General features: G+C 31.3%; 3 protein-coding genes across 3 annotated transcripts; 2 read left to right on the forward strand and 1 right to left on the reverse strand.

Annotated features, from left to right (window-relative positions):
• Window positions 1-318: 318 nt before the first annotated feature.
• Phum_PHUM000400 (uncharacterized protein) lies at window positions 319-1,205 on the forward strand (the record flags this gene model as incomplete). The annotated part of the gene is made up of 3 exons (XM_002422511.1): window positions 319-465; window positions 934-1,053; window positions 1,131-1,205. The coding sequence occupies 3 exons, from the start codon at window positions 319-321 to the stop codon at window positions 1,203-1,205; spliced, it is 342 nt and encodes a 113-aa protein (XP_002422556.1).
• Window positions 1,206-2,328: 1,123 nt separating this feature from the next.
• Window positions 2,329-3,103, forward strand: Phum_PHUM000410 (uncharacterized protein; the record flags this gene model as incomplete). Its single annotated transcript, XM_002422512.1, has 4 exons — window positions 2,329-2,448; window positions 2,536-2,718; window positions 2,806-2,946; window positions 3,035-3,103. Exons 1-4 carry the CDS (start codon window positions 2,344-2,346, stop codon window positions 3,101-3,103), a joined length of 498 nt encoding a protein of 165 aa, XP_002422557.1. The 5' UTR covers window positions 2,329-2,343.
• Window positions 3,104-3,595: 492 nt separating this feature from the next.
• Phum_PHUM000420 (carbamoyl-phosphate synthase, putative) lies at window positions 3,596-15,830 on the reverse strand (the record flags this gene model as incomplete). Its single annotated transcript, XM_002422513.1, is given in 19 exon segments — window positions 3,596-3,793; window positions 3,880-4,476; window positions 4,548-4,885; window positions 4,969-5,143; window positions 5,227-5,564; window positions 5,645-6,143; window positions 6,242-6,724; window positions 9,950-10,054; window positions 10,144-10,494; window positions 10,563-10,738; window positions 10,817-11,067; window positions 11,125-11,145; window positions 11,165-11,648; window positions 12,320-13,385; window positions 13,459-13,692; window positions 14,016-14,388; window positions 14,601-14,786; window positions 14,865-15,639; window positions 15,725-15,830. 19 exon segments carry the CDS (start codon window positions 15,828-15,830, stop codon window positions 3,596-3,598), a joined length of 6,756 nt encoding a protein of 2,251 aa, XP_002422558.1.
• Window positions 15,831-16,635: the final 805 nt, after the last annotated feature.

The raw sequence follows: 16,635 nt of genomic DNA on the forward strand, positions 1-16,635 counted from the left end.
TCCGATAAGAGAAATTAAGAATTAGAATTCCTTTTATGGAACGACTGACATTGCAAAATTTTATGTCAAGGAAAACTTATACTGTGTAGGAATTTTAGGAGATGATAAATTTCATTCAAAAGTTGAAATTTAATATGAAAAATTCTGAAATTTCAAACTAATACGAGAGATTTTCAAGAGCTTACGTGAGACTTTTCGATTAATGTTGTCAGGGTTTTAAAATAAATTATTGTTTGTCTTAAATACAATTTATTTATTTATTTATTTTTTTTTTTTAAGGTTCTGGGAGCAGCATGCGTTGGTTTGTTAGCACAAAATATGTCTGACTGCAGGTATACAACCTTATTCAGCAGAGAATTATTTTTCTTATTAATTACAACAACGTTTATGATAGGAACATTCATACTTTTACTATCATGCATTCTTTCAATTGCAACAGCAGCCATTTTACCTAAAACATTTTACGTAAGTGCTTTATTTGAAAAATAAAATAAAAATCTCTTCTAATAGACATACACGAGAATTTTTATTTTGTGGTCATCGACCCAACTAATAATGTTACCTTGTGGAGGGGGGGGGAGAAAGTTTTCCCTTTGATAAATTTACATATTTTCGCACGAATATTCTAATGTGACCTTTTTTTTTTTTTAGGATCCCTTTATATACTTAAAGGCTGAACTATACACCCTGTCGTGCAAAAACTAATTCATTTCTTCAAGGTTTTTAACCTTTTTGCTTTTATTTTAAAACATTTCATTAAATAAAGGTTTATTATTATCAAACTATTATTATTATTTTTTGTAACCCAACAGCCATGAAATTATTATTTTGAATCACATAATAATTATTTGTTTTTAATTATCAATATAGAAATCAATGCAGAAAAAGTTGAATGTGAAGTAAGTTTTAAAAAATGTTTTTTTATACTTTCAGGAATTATTATACCATGTTTTTGCATTTGTTCTATACCTTGCAGCTGCTGTTACACTTTTGGTAACGGTCAATGAAAGTAACTACAGCAAATATAGATATAATGAATTGTTAGCAGCAGGAGTGAGTAGATAAATTAAATATAATTTCTTGTAAAACTTATTTTAAAAGTATTTTAACGTGTGACGTATTATTTATAGATAATCGCTCTTGTAAATGCAGTTCTCTACCTTGCAAGCACAGTTTTTGCATACAGGAGTAGTAAAGGACTGTGAGTGGAAGCTGATTCGAATGCACCAACAACACCTCGATGATGAGGCAGCATTCGAATATTTACCAACGAACCTTAAAGAACTATCAAACAAACAAAAGAAAACAACAAAAAAGAACATTTTCCCCAAATAATCGCTTAAAACTTTTGTCATGATGTCAGACATTTTAAATCAAGGACACAAATTTTTCGTGCATTTAAACAATTCCCCCCCCTTCCCCCGTTAATAATTAAAAAATATGACATTTGAACAAAAAAATTAAAGTTTTTAAAGTTTACAAAAATAATAATAATGATAGAAATTTATTTTTTCTTAACACCGAGTGAGACATTAATTAAAAATCACAAAATGGCGGGGGGGGGGGTTACAATAAAACGTTGCTAAAACAAATAAAAAAAACTTTTAATATGTCATGCAATGTCTACGTAATTTTTTTTTTGTATTTAATAGAATTTACACCGTGATATATATTGATTGTACCTGCACCGATATATGATATAAATAATAATAATAATAATAATTTTCTTTTTCTTGCATTGAATGCTGCCGATTCACTGCTAATTTTTTTTTTTACACGCATAAGTATTATGTTTTTTTTTTATTTATTTATTTAATAAAATATGCTGGTAATATAGCTTTATAAAAATATATTTATTAAATTTTTTATTTTTTTCGTTATTTAAATAACATTTTTTTTTTTTTCATTATCGAGAGTAATTTGTTTAAATTATTATTATTATCAATTTTCAAATAATTTAAAAAAAAACGTATGAAAATTTTATTATTTATTTATTTATGTTGTGTATTATAATTTTATTTATTAATAAATGTATTTTAAAAAAATTATTTATTAATTTATTATAATTAAACCGGATCGTTATGTGTGCAAGTTTGTTTGTTTATAATTTAACGCCTAAAAATTTAAAGTTATACTATTTGCGATACATCCTCATAGTCGTCCTCATTTGGGGATTCTCTGTTGGGGACTGGAATATCACCGAAATAGATTTTTTTTTTTTTTTTTTTTTTTTTTTTACCTCCGAAATTATTATTATTATTATAACTATTTTAAATTTAAATGAATTGAAGAAAAAAAATATAGTGACGCGTTGTATGTAAATCCCGTAAGAATTTTACAAAAATGTCGCCTCAAAATCCTTGCGGTTGTTGTTTGTTTAAATGTTGTTCTTGTGTTAATTTTAATATATTGAAAACGAAAGAAGGAATTATTAAATTATTTGAAATTGTAAGTAAGTTTATGTTATTATTTTGTAAAAAAATTTAATTGATTGCAAGAGTTACCATCAATAATTTTTTGTTTGTTATTTTCCAGATATTAGGATTAATTTGTCAAAATCTTTTAATTCATTATAGTTTAACTTATTCGATGACTTTGGGTTCATCTTATTATAGTTTTCTAACAACAATATCAGCCGGTATACTAACATCGACCGTATTACTTTTATGTTACCTTTTATCAAATAAATCCTATCAATTATTACGTCAATCATTATTCGTAAGTACTATAATAAACGACATAACTCCTTTTTTCAAAAACTATCCCAGGTACAATTATTATTATTATTATTATTATTATTTTTAGGAAACTTTATTCAACGGAATCGTATCATTCATGTATTTATCTTCGTCGAGTTATTTTGCATTTGCTTTATACACTTTCCTTTATCCCCTATATAAAATCACGTCAGTTTTTCAAGCTTTTCCAACCATGAGTTCGATATACGTGAGTAATTAATATCATTATTATCGATCACAAACCTATCCTGGTGATAATAATAATAATAATTTCTTTTCCTTTTTTTTTTTTTTAGATTATCGGATTTATCGTCGGAATCGTTCACGGATACGACAGTTGGCTCGTTTATAAAAAAATACAATAAAATTTAAAATTTAATTATTATTATTATTAATTTAATAAAATAAAATATAATAATTCCTTACTATCTATCTACTATAACCCCTGATAAAAAATTTGTTCGATATAAAATATATAAATATAAAATTGTATAATAAAATTGAGCAAAACTATCACATTGACTACAAATTTACGCGTTTTAATAATAATAATAATAAGAAATAATGTGTCATGTAAAGAATTAAAGTTATTTAGATAACACTGAACTTCGGTAACCTTATAACCGATGTCCACGTGTGTGAGTGTGTGTGCGCGCGTGTGCGTGTCTCTCGACTTTAAATTAACAATTTTTTGTAAATTTTTTTTATATCAGTCTTTTGTGAAATGCTTTCGACCTAATTTTTTTTAATTTCATCGAGTTTATGCGTAAAAATTAAAAATAAAAATAAAAAATAAAACTTAAAAAATAATAAAAAAATTGCACGTGTAAAATCCTGATTAGTAAATTATATATTATTTATGACCTTCCCAAAACCATGGCTAAAAGTGCCATTCTTACGTACATACCGTATTCAGCTTGTCTGAAGTAGCAGGCCCGGGGGTCCGTATCGAATTCTGGACTTATTTCGAATACCCTCGGCAAAGGATGCAAAACGACCATTTTTCGTTTTGCTTTCGTCATCAATTGTGGAGTGACTATGAATTTTCCACACGCCTGAAAATATTTTGATTTTATCATTATTATTATAATAGTTTTAAATCTTAAAATGGGTTTGCTAATAATTTCAATTCGAATATTACCTCTTCGTATTCTTTTTCCGAATTGAATCTTTCCTTTTGTATTCTCGTCATGTAAAGAACGTCCGTGTCGGGGAGAACGGACTCTAATGATTGTAATTGTTCCTGGCGTATCCCCTTTTCACCCACGTAATTCATAACTTCTTCGGGCATTCCCAAACCGGGAGGGCTAACGTATTTCAATTGAACGTTATACAATGTCAAAAGCCTGGCGAGGGAGTGCACCGTTCTACCGTTCTTCAAATCCCCGACCATGGTTATTGTCAATCCGTTCACGGTTCCTATTTCTTCTCTTATGGTAAATACATCCAAAAGCGCTTGAGTCGGATGTTCTCCCACTCCGTCTCCGGCATTTATCAAAGGTTTACGACACGTCGCGGCAGCTTTCCCGACGGCTCCCGGTTCGGGATGTCTTAAAACGACAACGTCCGAATAACTTGCCATTACGGTTATTGAATCTTCAAGGGATTCCCCTTTTTTAACGGAAGAACTCACGGAATCCATGTGAATGACAGTTCCTCCGAGTCTTTGCATGGCTGCGGAAAAACTGCAGTTTGTACGTGTGCTCACTTCGTAAAAAACCGCGGCCATTATTTTACCCTAAATACAAAAAAAATATTTTTAATGGAATTGCCCAGATTTAAATTTGAAATCAAAAATACTCTTCCTACCTTCAAGACGTGCGACAGAGGTCGTTCTTTCAACACCAAAAACCTGTAACTTCGTGCCAGGTTGAACAAATCGTTGAGTTTATCTTTCGTGAATGTGTCCACGGACAATATATGTTGTCCTGCCAAATTGTGCGAAGAACTTTGACCGACGGAAGAAGATGAAAGTAAATGCGGGCCGTACAAATTGGGATTTGAAACACTTTTTGAACGATTTAAATCGTGGCTAAGAGACGGAGATAAATATTGTTGGTATTGAGGTTTTGCGTCTCCTCCCCCAAATTCCATAATGTTTTTAGGTGATGTAGAAAAATGTACGTCGACGCTTAATTTTGTCGTACCTGAATCAATTTAAGAATTGTTTTTAAAAAAAAATGAAAATTATCCGACTGAAAACTCGCAAAAATTGTACCTGATTCTAAACCGTCTAAACTCCTTCCCAAATCTTTGCTTTTTAATTCGTCCAACATTGCAGGCGTTTCCAATTTGCAACTTGACATACCATCGAAATGAAATTTTCTATGTCCTTCAATCAACTGATCGTGATTTACTTTTCTGTACTGCAGACCTTTAACGTCCAAACCGAATCCGGGCGGAACCTTATTCAAACATATCGTTATAAAATTTTATAAAAGGCAAAAAAAAAAGGTTTAATAAAAAATCGATTGAAAATTTTACTAACCAGTACTTTACCATCAACATAAGCAGTTTCTCCCCTAAGAATTACTCTATGGACGGCTCCCTTGACTTTCATACCCGCGAACGGAGTCCATTTGGATTTGCTAAAAGGCATGTAATCGGGTATGACCCATTCTTCGTCCATGTCTACTTCCACGTACGTGTTATATTGATCCGGAAGATTAAAAATCCTTTTAGGATTTCTATAGAATTTATTGATCAAATCCTCTTTAGTCAAACGTCCTTCATTCACGGCATTTAACAGGAGGGGAAGAATGGTTTCCAAACCTGGAAATCCGGGAGGAGCATTGGCCTGACATTTTTCTTCTTCGGTATGAGGAGCTTAACAAAAAAAATGAAATTTCATTTTTTTTCATACCTTTTAATACACCATTTATTTTTTTTTTATTAACTTTACGAACCGTGATCAGTGGCGAAGACATCAATAAATTTCAAATTATCCCACAAGGCTTGCTGATCTTCCAAAGTTCCTACAACCGGTTTGACTCTTCCTTTTTTCTCGCCAATCCTTTGAATATCATTATCGGTTAAAAATAAATGATGAGGACAAACTTCGCAAGTCACGGGTAATCCTTTTTCTTTAGCCGCTCTTATAATTTGAATTTCTTCTTTTCTAGCCACGTGACAAATATGTATGGGTCTATTATGAAGGGTGGCCAATAGTAAAACTGCAGCCGTCGTTTGACTTTCCGCGTGCACGCACAAGGGACTATGTTTGGGCCAACTGTCGAAATGTTTTAACCAAACCGTTAAATCGTTCAATTTCAAAGTCGTGAACGTGTCGTTCAAGTACATTTTCAATCCCGCCGATTGGGATTCCAGTTCTGGAATAATGTTATAATTTTCTGATGAAGCGCCTAAAAATAACGCGTAATCGCATCTTGCATTTTTTTGAGCCAACTGGAAAAAAAAACAAAAAAAAAAAAAAAAAAATGTAAAGTTTTCAAAACAGTTTCCAACAGTTTCTAACTAGAGATTCCAATTTCAACTCGTGGTACCTCTTTAACCAATTCCAAAGATTTATGATCGGTCACGGACGGATTCGTATTGGGCATAGCACAAACCAAAGTTATTCCGCCGGCAAGAGCAGCTGCCGTTCCCGACGATATGTCTTCCTTATGAGACGCTCCGGGTTCTCGTAAATGAACGTGAACATCGATGAATCCTGGAAATCTAACGAGCTGACGACTGGACAAACAATCCGTGTGAGTTTTCATCGGGGGAGCTCTTCCGATTTTCAACAAAGCCTCAACCAAAAGTTTGGCGCACTTGACGTCCGTGATTAAAGGAATTGAATAATCGACGGCGAGACGTCTCGTCTTATAACCGTGGGTCATGAACGAAGAAACTCTTCTCGCTCCGCCATTTCTCATGGGCAAATTAATAACGAGTTCGAATTGTTTTTTCGCAAGGTAATCCGATAAATGATTTAATTCACCTCTGGTTCCGATATTTTCAAAAGTCCATTGAACGGGTTCAACCTAAAATTTATGAATTTTCATGAGTAAGGATTAAAATAAATAATACGCAATAAATAAATAAATAAATAAAAAATATCAATTTTAAGACAAAATGATCTATTGCCTATCAATAATTTTTTTTTTTAAATAATATTTAATTCTTTAAAATCAAGATAGCTGCGTTTTTATTTAATCCTTGTTATACGAAAATAAATAAATAAATAAATAAAAATTTTTCATTAGTGATGTATTGACAAAAGATAGCTTTAACTATAATTTCAAAATAATAATAATAATAATAATAATACTAATAATATTTGTGTGACGATATATTGTGATACAATGTTAGCTCCTTGTTAAGGATTAACACAAGCAATAAGATAGGATTTATCTTATCAAGTTAAAACAACAACAACAACAATAATAATAATAATAATAATAAATTTAGCTTCTGCCTAATAGTAGAAACCGTTTTTCCGGTTACGTATGTTAACATATAAACGTGATGAACGTTGAAAAAATTAAATATGGAGAATTACCGGGAAAAGAAAAAACAAACGAAATAATAAATGACGTTGGTACGGATCAACAGGGGGTGAATTTAATTTCAAATGTAGAAAAAGAAGATGGAGATTTTCCTTTTAAGGAAAAATCTGAAAATTTTATTTTGAATAATGTTCTTTTAAGCATACAATTTTTTGAAAATTATGAAAGGTAGGTTTTTTTACTCCAAGCGAAATGAAAATACTTGAAATCATCATCGAAAAAAGAAAAGTAACATTTTTTTTTTTTTTTTTGCGATTATTCAGAGATATTCACATTTTACGAAAAAATTTGTTCCAAGAAAAAGAATTGAAAAATGGCGGGAATACGTCGTGTCTTTATTTAGATTCCGTACACAAATTGGTTGGGAAAAATGTTAAATTCAGGTTTCGTCATGGTAAAAAGAAAAATTTGGAACAATTATTGCATCCCCTTCGTATTTTCGTTTCGTTTAATAATTTATACACCGCTTATGATCCGTCGGTGTTGGATCAGTGCAAACCGTCATCGGTACCTTACTACCAACTAACGGTAACTCCGTGCGATAATGATAAAAAGGAAAAATCAGGTACATTAAAATTAATTAATTTAAATATCAAACTTGAAATAATTTGGTAAAAAAAATACGTCAAACCATAATTAATGTTTTTTTTTTTTTTTCACGGGAAACATGCAGGCTACGTTTATTTAAAAGAATACAAAACAAAATTATTAAAAGATTCGAACAAGGCAATTTTTGCTAAGGATTCGCATGAGCTAAATCAACAACACTACGAAAGGCACGGAAATAAAATAAGCAAGCAAAGAAAATCAATTTTCGATTTCAGAGCTCGAAGACCGACGAAAATGGAAAAACCGCCGTCGTCTGCACAATTACACAAAGAAATCACTCTGGGTAAAACCGAAAGGCAAAATTTATTAAAACCATCTCACGCACTCATGGAAGGATTCATGCCGCACAACGTTTACTACAGATCTAAAAATCAATCGAGCAAAACAAATTTTCAAAAAATAAACGAATTTCGAATGCACCAAAATCAAAATCATCCCAATCCGAACGTGATACCGAAAAAATGTTTTCAAGTCGTCGAAGACAAACAATTGTACAGTTCGGAAACGAAAAACATTTTTCGCAAGAACATAATAGACAGTTTTTTCAAAACTAAAATAGTTTTAAACGCTTCAGCATTTCAAGGATTTTTCTGCGACCTGTTGATCGAGCATCTAAGCGAAGAATTAAATTTCGATAATGATACCTTGAACGAGAGTCTCGTGCAAAAGGAATTCGTTATTGTTAAACAAAATGATGTGTTCATAAATCACGTGACTCCCGTTTTAAAAATATCCGATTGGAATAAGCACATCAAACAGAATGTAAAACCGAGAATGGATGAAACAGTGAAAAGTATCAAATGGCCTTCGGACGAAATGGAAAACTACATACTCGGGTTGACTTGTAATCTGGTACCCGTCGGATGGTTCGACGAATTCGAAGAAAATTCAGATTACGAAAAAGAATGGAAAATTGAATTTCCCAAAGCCGAAGAATATTTACTATTGCACACGATGCACACGCATCTCCGATGTTATTTTTTCCTATTGACCATTTACAAATCCTTTCTCGAAACCGAAACCAATTCTTACAGTTTCGGACCCAAACATTTACTACATTTGCTCTTTTGGAAAATACAAAAAAATTTTTTGGCTTGGTCCGACGACACGCTCGGAGAAACTCTCCTGAGCTTTTTGAAAACTCTTTACAAGTATTTGAGAAACAAATTCATGCCGGATTTTTTTTTCAAATCGAGAAATTTATTCGGAAATTCTTACGCCAAAGATTTGCATAAAGCTCAATCCATGATAAAAAAAATATTAGACAATCCCGTGCCTTACGTCATGAAAGCCGTGAGTAATTTACAATTGAGCCAAAATTTTTATCAACCTTTTGACGCATCCCGATTGAATGATATTTTAAAAAACCACTTTACAACTACTCCGCCTAAAACGAAAACGGGGAAGGAAAAAGAAATTAAAATTATTCCCAAAACTCGTTCGTTCGAACTCGAGAAGCGAGAAACTCAATGGCGGAAAAGCATATATAAACAAATGGAAAGAGACATGGATGAAGAATATGGAATTATGGAATCATCAACCGAATCCATCGATATTGAAACCCTTCCTCCTCCACTGCATTTCGATAACCAACAAATTCAAGAATTGTTAAATTTTTTCATTTCACACTTTTTAAACATGGGCTTTAAAAGCATTTCATACCAAGATTTAGATCAAGCCGAATTATATTTATATCAAATTAATAAATTATTCACCCTGTTTCCAACAACAACAACAGCAACAACAGCAAAGCAAAATTTACAACTTGAAAGTTTAATGAGAAAATTCAAAAAACTTCAAGAAAATTATTTTGAACTAAAAGGCTTAATAATAAAAAATAAGAAAGAGTTTGAAAAACAAAATTTAAGGGGCACAATTGAGAGTAATGGAAATTCTTCGATTTCTGAGGAAGAAAATAACGATTTAAAATTTTTCGATTCTAAATCGAATACCGGTGCTAAACAGTGCCAAGAAGAAAACATTGAAATAATAAAAATGAACGACGAATGCTACAGTACAAAATTATAACGGGTAGTAATAATTTTAAACAATATAGTAGAAAAAAAAAATAATTAATTTTGTTTGACTTACGCTAACTCCTTGTTCCGTATAAAAATCAGCTGTTCCCATGCTTGCGTATAATTTGTAACCCATCATGTGCAAAGCTCTCATGCTGGGAAGTAACTCAACTTTGTGCTAAAAATTTAAAACAAAATTTTTTTTCAATGACACCAGAAAATAATAAAAAAAAAAAAAAATTTTTTTTTTTTTTTAAATTTGCTTACCTTGAAACTTCCGATGGAAAGCAAAATTGATTTTTCCGGTATCCTGAATCCTGTGCTCATCATGGCTTTTAAATACGCTTCGTAACGATTTTCTCCGAAACAAGCAACTTCTCCAGTTGAAGCCATTTCAACTCCGAGCATTACGTCGGCACCGGCAAGTCTGGAAAATGAAAACTGAGGTACTTTGACGCCGACTTTTCCGCATCCGCGAAGTACGTCAACAGGTTCGACTGTTTCTCCAACGATCACGCGAGTGGCCATTGCAACAAAATCGTGATCCAAAGTTTTTGAAACAAACGGAAACGATCTGGATACTCTCAAGTTGCATTCTATGACTTTTAACTCATTGTCCTGAAAATAAGATTTTTCATTAATATCACACCGATTTCATTAATAAGTTTGAAAGGAAGTCGAAAAACCTTTGCAATCAGTTGCATATTAAACGGTCCCGTAATTTCCAAGGCAGAGGCTATTTCACAAGTTATCGATTCAATGGATTTTAAAGTTTGAGCGTTTATGTCTTGTGATGGTGTCATAAGCGTAGCGTCTCCTGAATGAACTCCAGCATTTTCAACGTGCTCAGACACGGCCATGCCTAAAAATTAAAATCTTATCAGATAATATTTTTTTTTTTTGAGAAAAAAAATAGATCACTAAATATCATGATAAGTACATAAAACTTCTCCGTCGCACGCTACGGCATCCACATCGATTTCCTTGGCTTCCAATAAAAATTTTGAAATTACAACCGGATGATCTTTGCTTACTTCTATTGCTGATTTTAAAAAATCCTCTAAATCTTTAGCAGAATGAGCAACATTCATTGCGGCACCACTCAGGACGTATGATGGACGAACCAAACACGGATAACCGACGGTTTCGCAAAATTCAATGGCCGAATTTATGTCGATTAAATTTTTCCACCTAAAATAAATGCATTACAATTTAAATAAAATTAAATTTTCCGCAAAAAAAATATACGTAATATAATAATTGCCTGGGCTGAGAAATTTTCCGAGACTCCAAAAGCCTAGAAAACTTATAACGATTTTCGGCATCATCGATTCTTTCCGGAGACGTTCCTAAAATCCTGGCTCTCTGCCTGTACAAATCCATGGCAATATTATTAGGCAATTGTCCTCCCATGCACAATATGATACCCTCTGGATCTTCAATGTTGTAAATATCCATGACGGCTTCAAAGGAAATTTCTTCGAAATACAATCTATCGCACATATCGTAATCCGTGCTCACAGTTTCGGGATTGTAATTGACCATTATCGTTTTTTTTCCCAATTTTGATAATTCTCTTAGACAACCGACCGCACACCAATCAAACTCAACCGAGCTTCCTATACGATAAACACCAGATCCCAAAACCATTGTATATCCACCGTGAAAAGGTAAATCGTGTGCAAATCCATTGTATGTCAAATATAAATAATTTGTGGCGGCAGGCCATTCTGCTGCAACCGTATCGATTTGTTTAACAAAAGGAGTAAGTTCTAAAAAAGAAAATTTCCAAATATATTAATACGTGTGGTAATTTAACAAATTTAATTTATTTTTTAGAACGCAGAGCTAATAAAGTAGGCCAAGTATATAATCACATTTTAATCAAATAACTAAATAAAATAATATTGTATTAATAAATACAAATATATATATATATTTAATCAGCACGAGACATGCCTACCTCGCTAAATTAGGATTAAAAAAAAAAACAAAAGCAAAGCAAAAGCATAACAAATAATTAACATTCCACCTTAATAATTTTTTACATTGGGAAATGCACCACTGAAGTAGATAATGATAATCTTGCAGGAATTCCTTGTACTCATACAAAAAAACTTTACATGTCAAATAACAAGGACAGACAAACAAGCAAAATCTCCTTTTTTTTTTTCTCTCTCTTTCAGGTTTTCAGGTTTCCCATCTTAACTTCTTTGCCTCAAAGGATTCTAGAAATGGTACAGGGTGTTTAATATTCTAAAACTTATTTTTTTTTTTTTTTTTTTTATAAAAGCTTCGTTTTGAATGAACAAACTTATTTTTTAGACACCATTTATATTTTGTAAGAAAAAAGGATTTATTTTTAATTTAAAAAAAAATATTTAAGACTTTTTGCGAATGTGAAATAATAAATACAAATACAAAATAAAATTGAAATACTTACTTTTTTCTTCTCTTGTTTTCCTAATGGCCACTTCTGTACTTTTTATAAAGCAAGCTATTTGTCGATCGGAAAATCCAAATTGTTTAGCTTTTAACAGTAAATCGGAGGTCAATTCTCCAGTTGAAACCGTTTCCAACTCATTCTGTAAGGTAATTATGTTTTTCATTTTGTGTAAAAACCATTTATCAATTTTCGTGAGTTCGTATAAACGATCGATCGAATAACCCTGTTTGAGTGCCGCGGCCAAAACAAACATTCTTTTATCCGTGGGTTGTTCCAATTCTTCCTCTGACGGAGCCTTAAGATACGGATCGAAACCCAACATGTTTTCGTCCATCATTCGCATTGCTTTCTGGAAAGCTTCTTCGAATTTCCTTCCGATAGCCATAACTTCTCCCACGCTTTTCATTGAACTACCAATTTTAGTGCTTACTCGTGAAAATTTACCCAAATCCCATCGTGGAATTTTAACGACACAATAATCAAGACTAGGTTCGAAACATGCGGTTGTCCCTCCGGTGACTGAATTTTTAATATCGGGCAAAGCGATATCAAGTGCTAATTTGGCAGCGACATAAGCCAAAGGGTAACCGGTCGCTTTACTGGCTAACGCAGAACTCCTGGACAACCTGGCATTCACTTCAATTATGTAATAAGTTTCATTGTTCGGACTGAGTGCATATTGAATATTGCATTCACCAATAACACCGAAATGACGTATGACGTTGATTGCAGTCGTTCTTAACATATTGTACTCTTTGTTTGTTAAAGTTTGACTAGGAGCAACGACAATCGATTCTCCAGTGTGTATTCCAAGAGGATCCACATTTTCCATGTTGCAGACGGTGATGCAATTATCATAAGAATCCCTGACAACTTCGTATTCTACTTCTTTCCAACCTTTTAACGATTTATCTATAATTAACTGCTTAGAATACGTGAGACCCTGATGGGCCAACAACGTCAATTCTTTTTCATTGTGAGCAAAACCGGAACCTAAACCTCCGAGAGAATAAGCAGCTCTAGCCATGACAGGATATCCTAAATTTTCGGCCGCTTCCAACGCCTAAAAAAAAAAATTTATTTATTATACATTTTATTCTTATGTTATAAAAATTAAATAATGTGAAATACAGTACTTCTGAGACTGAATAAACAGCCGCGCTTGGAGCAACTTTTTCACCGAGTTGTTGTATTTTTTCCGAAAAAACTTTTCTATCTTCCGTGTCAATTATGGATTGTATAGGAGTACCTAGAATTCGAACTCCATATTTTTCGAAAATTCCCGCTCGTTCCATTTCGACACCGCAATTCAATGCTGTTTGCCCACCAAACGTTAATAATATACCATCAGGTCTTTCGCATCGTATCACCTGTAAAATAAAATAAAATTTAAATCATTATGAAATAAATGCACAAATTACATTAACTTAAAATATGTATAAAAAAAATATTATTATTATTGCAAATTCATTAATAAAAGCAAAACAAGTATTAATTTTAAATATAAAAAAAAAAAAGCATTCTTATTTTTAATTCAAAGATATTACAATGCCAAAATAAAGAAAACTAATTCATGCACTAATCTAATTTATCTTTCTAAAAACCAGAAGAACACTTACAGGGCTATAAAAATTTAAGGTTCATTATTTCAATTTTTTTTTTTTTTTAATTTGGATTGAAATAAATACTGTACCTGTTCAACATATTCACATTCCAAAGGCAAAAAATAAACTTTATCAGCAAGGCCCTTAGAGGTTTGTACGGTAGCTATATTAGGATTTATCAAAACGGTTTGAATTTTTTCCTCTTTTAAAGCTTTGATTGCTTGAGAGCCAGAATAATCAAATTCACCGGCTTGTCCAATAGACAAGCCACCACTCCCGAGCAACAAAACTTTTTTCGGTCTGGGCAAAGGGTGATGTGTATAGGAAAAAATTTTAGTTATGCTTTCTTTAAGAGGTTTAACAGTGATTCCTGATTTATATGCTTTAACTGAATCTAAGAATATATCAAATAAAAGCTCTAAATCTTCAGGACCTGATGTGTGCTCAGGATGAAATTGAACACTGAAAAATAAAGTTTAATAAATAAAAGTAAAATTTTCAATGCAATTTTTAAGGTTAAAATTAAAAGCATCACACACACACACACACATACTAAACCAAAGTAAAAAAAAAAAAAAAAAAACACACACACACAGAAAGTAAAAGAAAATATTAATTTTTAAACTTGATGCAAAAAAAAAAAAAAAAACCTTAACTATCTGTAGACTGAATACCTAAAATATGGCAGAGTTGAATGCACTAATCCTTCATTAGAACAATCGTTTGCATTTGTAAATAAAATATTCCAATTTTTTGGTAGATTAGTTACATCAACAGCAAATCCATGATTTTGGCTAGTCATAAAACATTTTCTAGTTTCTCCATGGATGCAAGGCTGATTATGTCCTCTATTACCATATCTGAAAAATTAAAAAAAATTGTAATAAAATTTTTATATTAAAAATTTTTTAAATAATAAAATTCATTTAGATTTTTACTTCATTTTGTAAGTGTTACATCCTATAGCAGTGGCCAAAAGTTGGTGTCCAAGGCAAATTCCAAATATTGGTTTAACAATATGCGAATTTAAAATGCTTTTCAAGTTATTAATAACTTCTTTACACATTTCAGGATTTCCTGGACCGTTCGACAAGAAAAGTCCATCAAAATTATTTATATCAAATTTATAGTTCCAAGGCACTACTTCAACACATGCTCCTCTCTTTATGAAACATCTTAATTGATTATTTTTTAAACCGCAATCAACTGCACAAATTCTTGGAAATCCACCTTCGTTATATACTTTAGGGTGCGTGATGGACACTTCTTTAACTAAATTTTCTTGATTTGGATCTTTCATTGATAAACATAGGTTGAGAGGGTCTTCTGGAGGTAATCCTATACATATTTTACCTAAAGTGCTACCATTTTCTCTAAGTAATTTAGTTAGCTGTCTAGTGTCGATTCCACTAATTCCTGGAATCTTTTCTGCTTTCATCCATTCGGACAAAGACCTGACACTTTCCCAATGACTGGGGGTATCACAATATTCTCCCACAACTAATCCGGCCGCCCAAATTCTATGAGATTCAAATTTTGTAGGAATCCCATATTTGTCATTTACTAATTCAGGCACTCCGTAATTACCAATCAACGGATAAGTTAGGACAAGTATCTGAGAATGGTAGGAAGGATCGGTTAAAGATTCTGGGTATCCGACCATTCCAGTTTGAAAAACTATTAAAAAATTAAAATAAAATTTTAGTCTAAACTCTAACCTGAATAAAATTTTAAAGAAATGATTTACTATAAGACGTGTAAATTCAAGTTTTTTGATTTTTTTACAAATTAGTCTTACCAACTTCGCCATGTGCCTCAATATCAGCTCCAAAAAGATATCCCCTGAGAAAAGTTCCATTTTCCAACAATACATATCCGGGAATTTCTTGATTTTTTAAACACATTTCAAGAATCAAATATTTAAAATTATCGATAGTTTAAAATTAAAAAATTTAAAACTGAAACAGAATCAAGCTTCATTCAATAATAACCTTTTTTTATCTAGCTACGTTGAGAAAACCGGTACTCAGCCGCCACCATTGAAATTTTCCTCTATATACTTTAACGCTGCCAACATTGAAATAATAAATATTTCTGTTACCAACTACAAATTTCAACCGCCTTTAATTTTAAAAGTTAGAAACTAAATTTTAAAAACATTTTTATAATAAGCCAAAATAATCATCAAAAATATTTTTTATTCAAAAAGAAAATTTTATTTATTAAAAAAAGATAAAAAAAAATTAATACCGTTACAATGTAGAAGTAGTTATAAATTATAAATGATGCAGAACATAATTTGCTGACGCTTTTTTTATCGAATGTCCTTTACACTCATATTATCAGTTTTATGTTTTTTTCCATTTTATTTTTATTCATTAAGTAAATTTTTTTAAAGATTAAAGGAAATTTTATTTAAAAAATCTTAATAAGTTGATTTTTTTTATAATTCAATATCCGTAAACTTTAAGTATTCATTCACTTTTTTTTTTTTTTTTTACCAGTTTATTAAGTAAAAAATTTTTTTAAATTATTTTCTAGAGAAAAAAAAAAATTAAACATAAATTTAACAACAATAATGTATATTAATTATGATTAAAAAAAAAAAGAAAAAGAAAAGAAAAACTAATGAAAAAAAAAAAAAAGAATAAAACAAAATGCATCAATTGATGAGATCCCCGTAATATCTTTAAGTACGAATAATAATAA

Source organism: Pediculus humanus, genomic scaffold, assembly GCF_000006295.1.
Source record: "Pediculus humanus corporis 1103172107360 genomic scaffold, whole genome shotgun sequence".
Taxonomy (NCBI): domain Eukaryota; kingdom Metazoa; phylum Arthropoda; class Insecta; order Psocodea; family Pediculidae; genus Pediculus; species Pediculus humanus.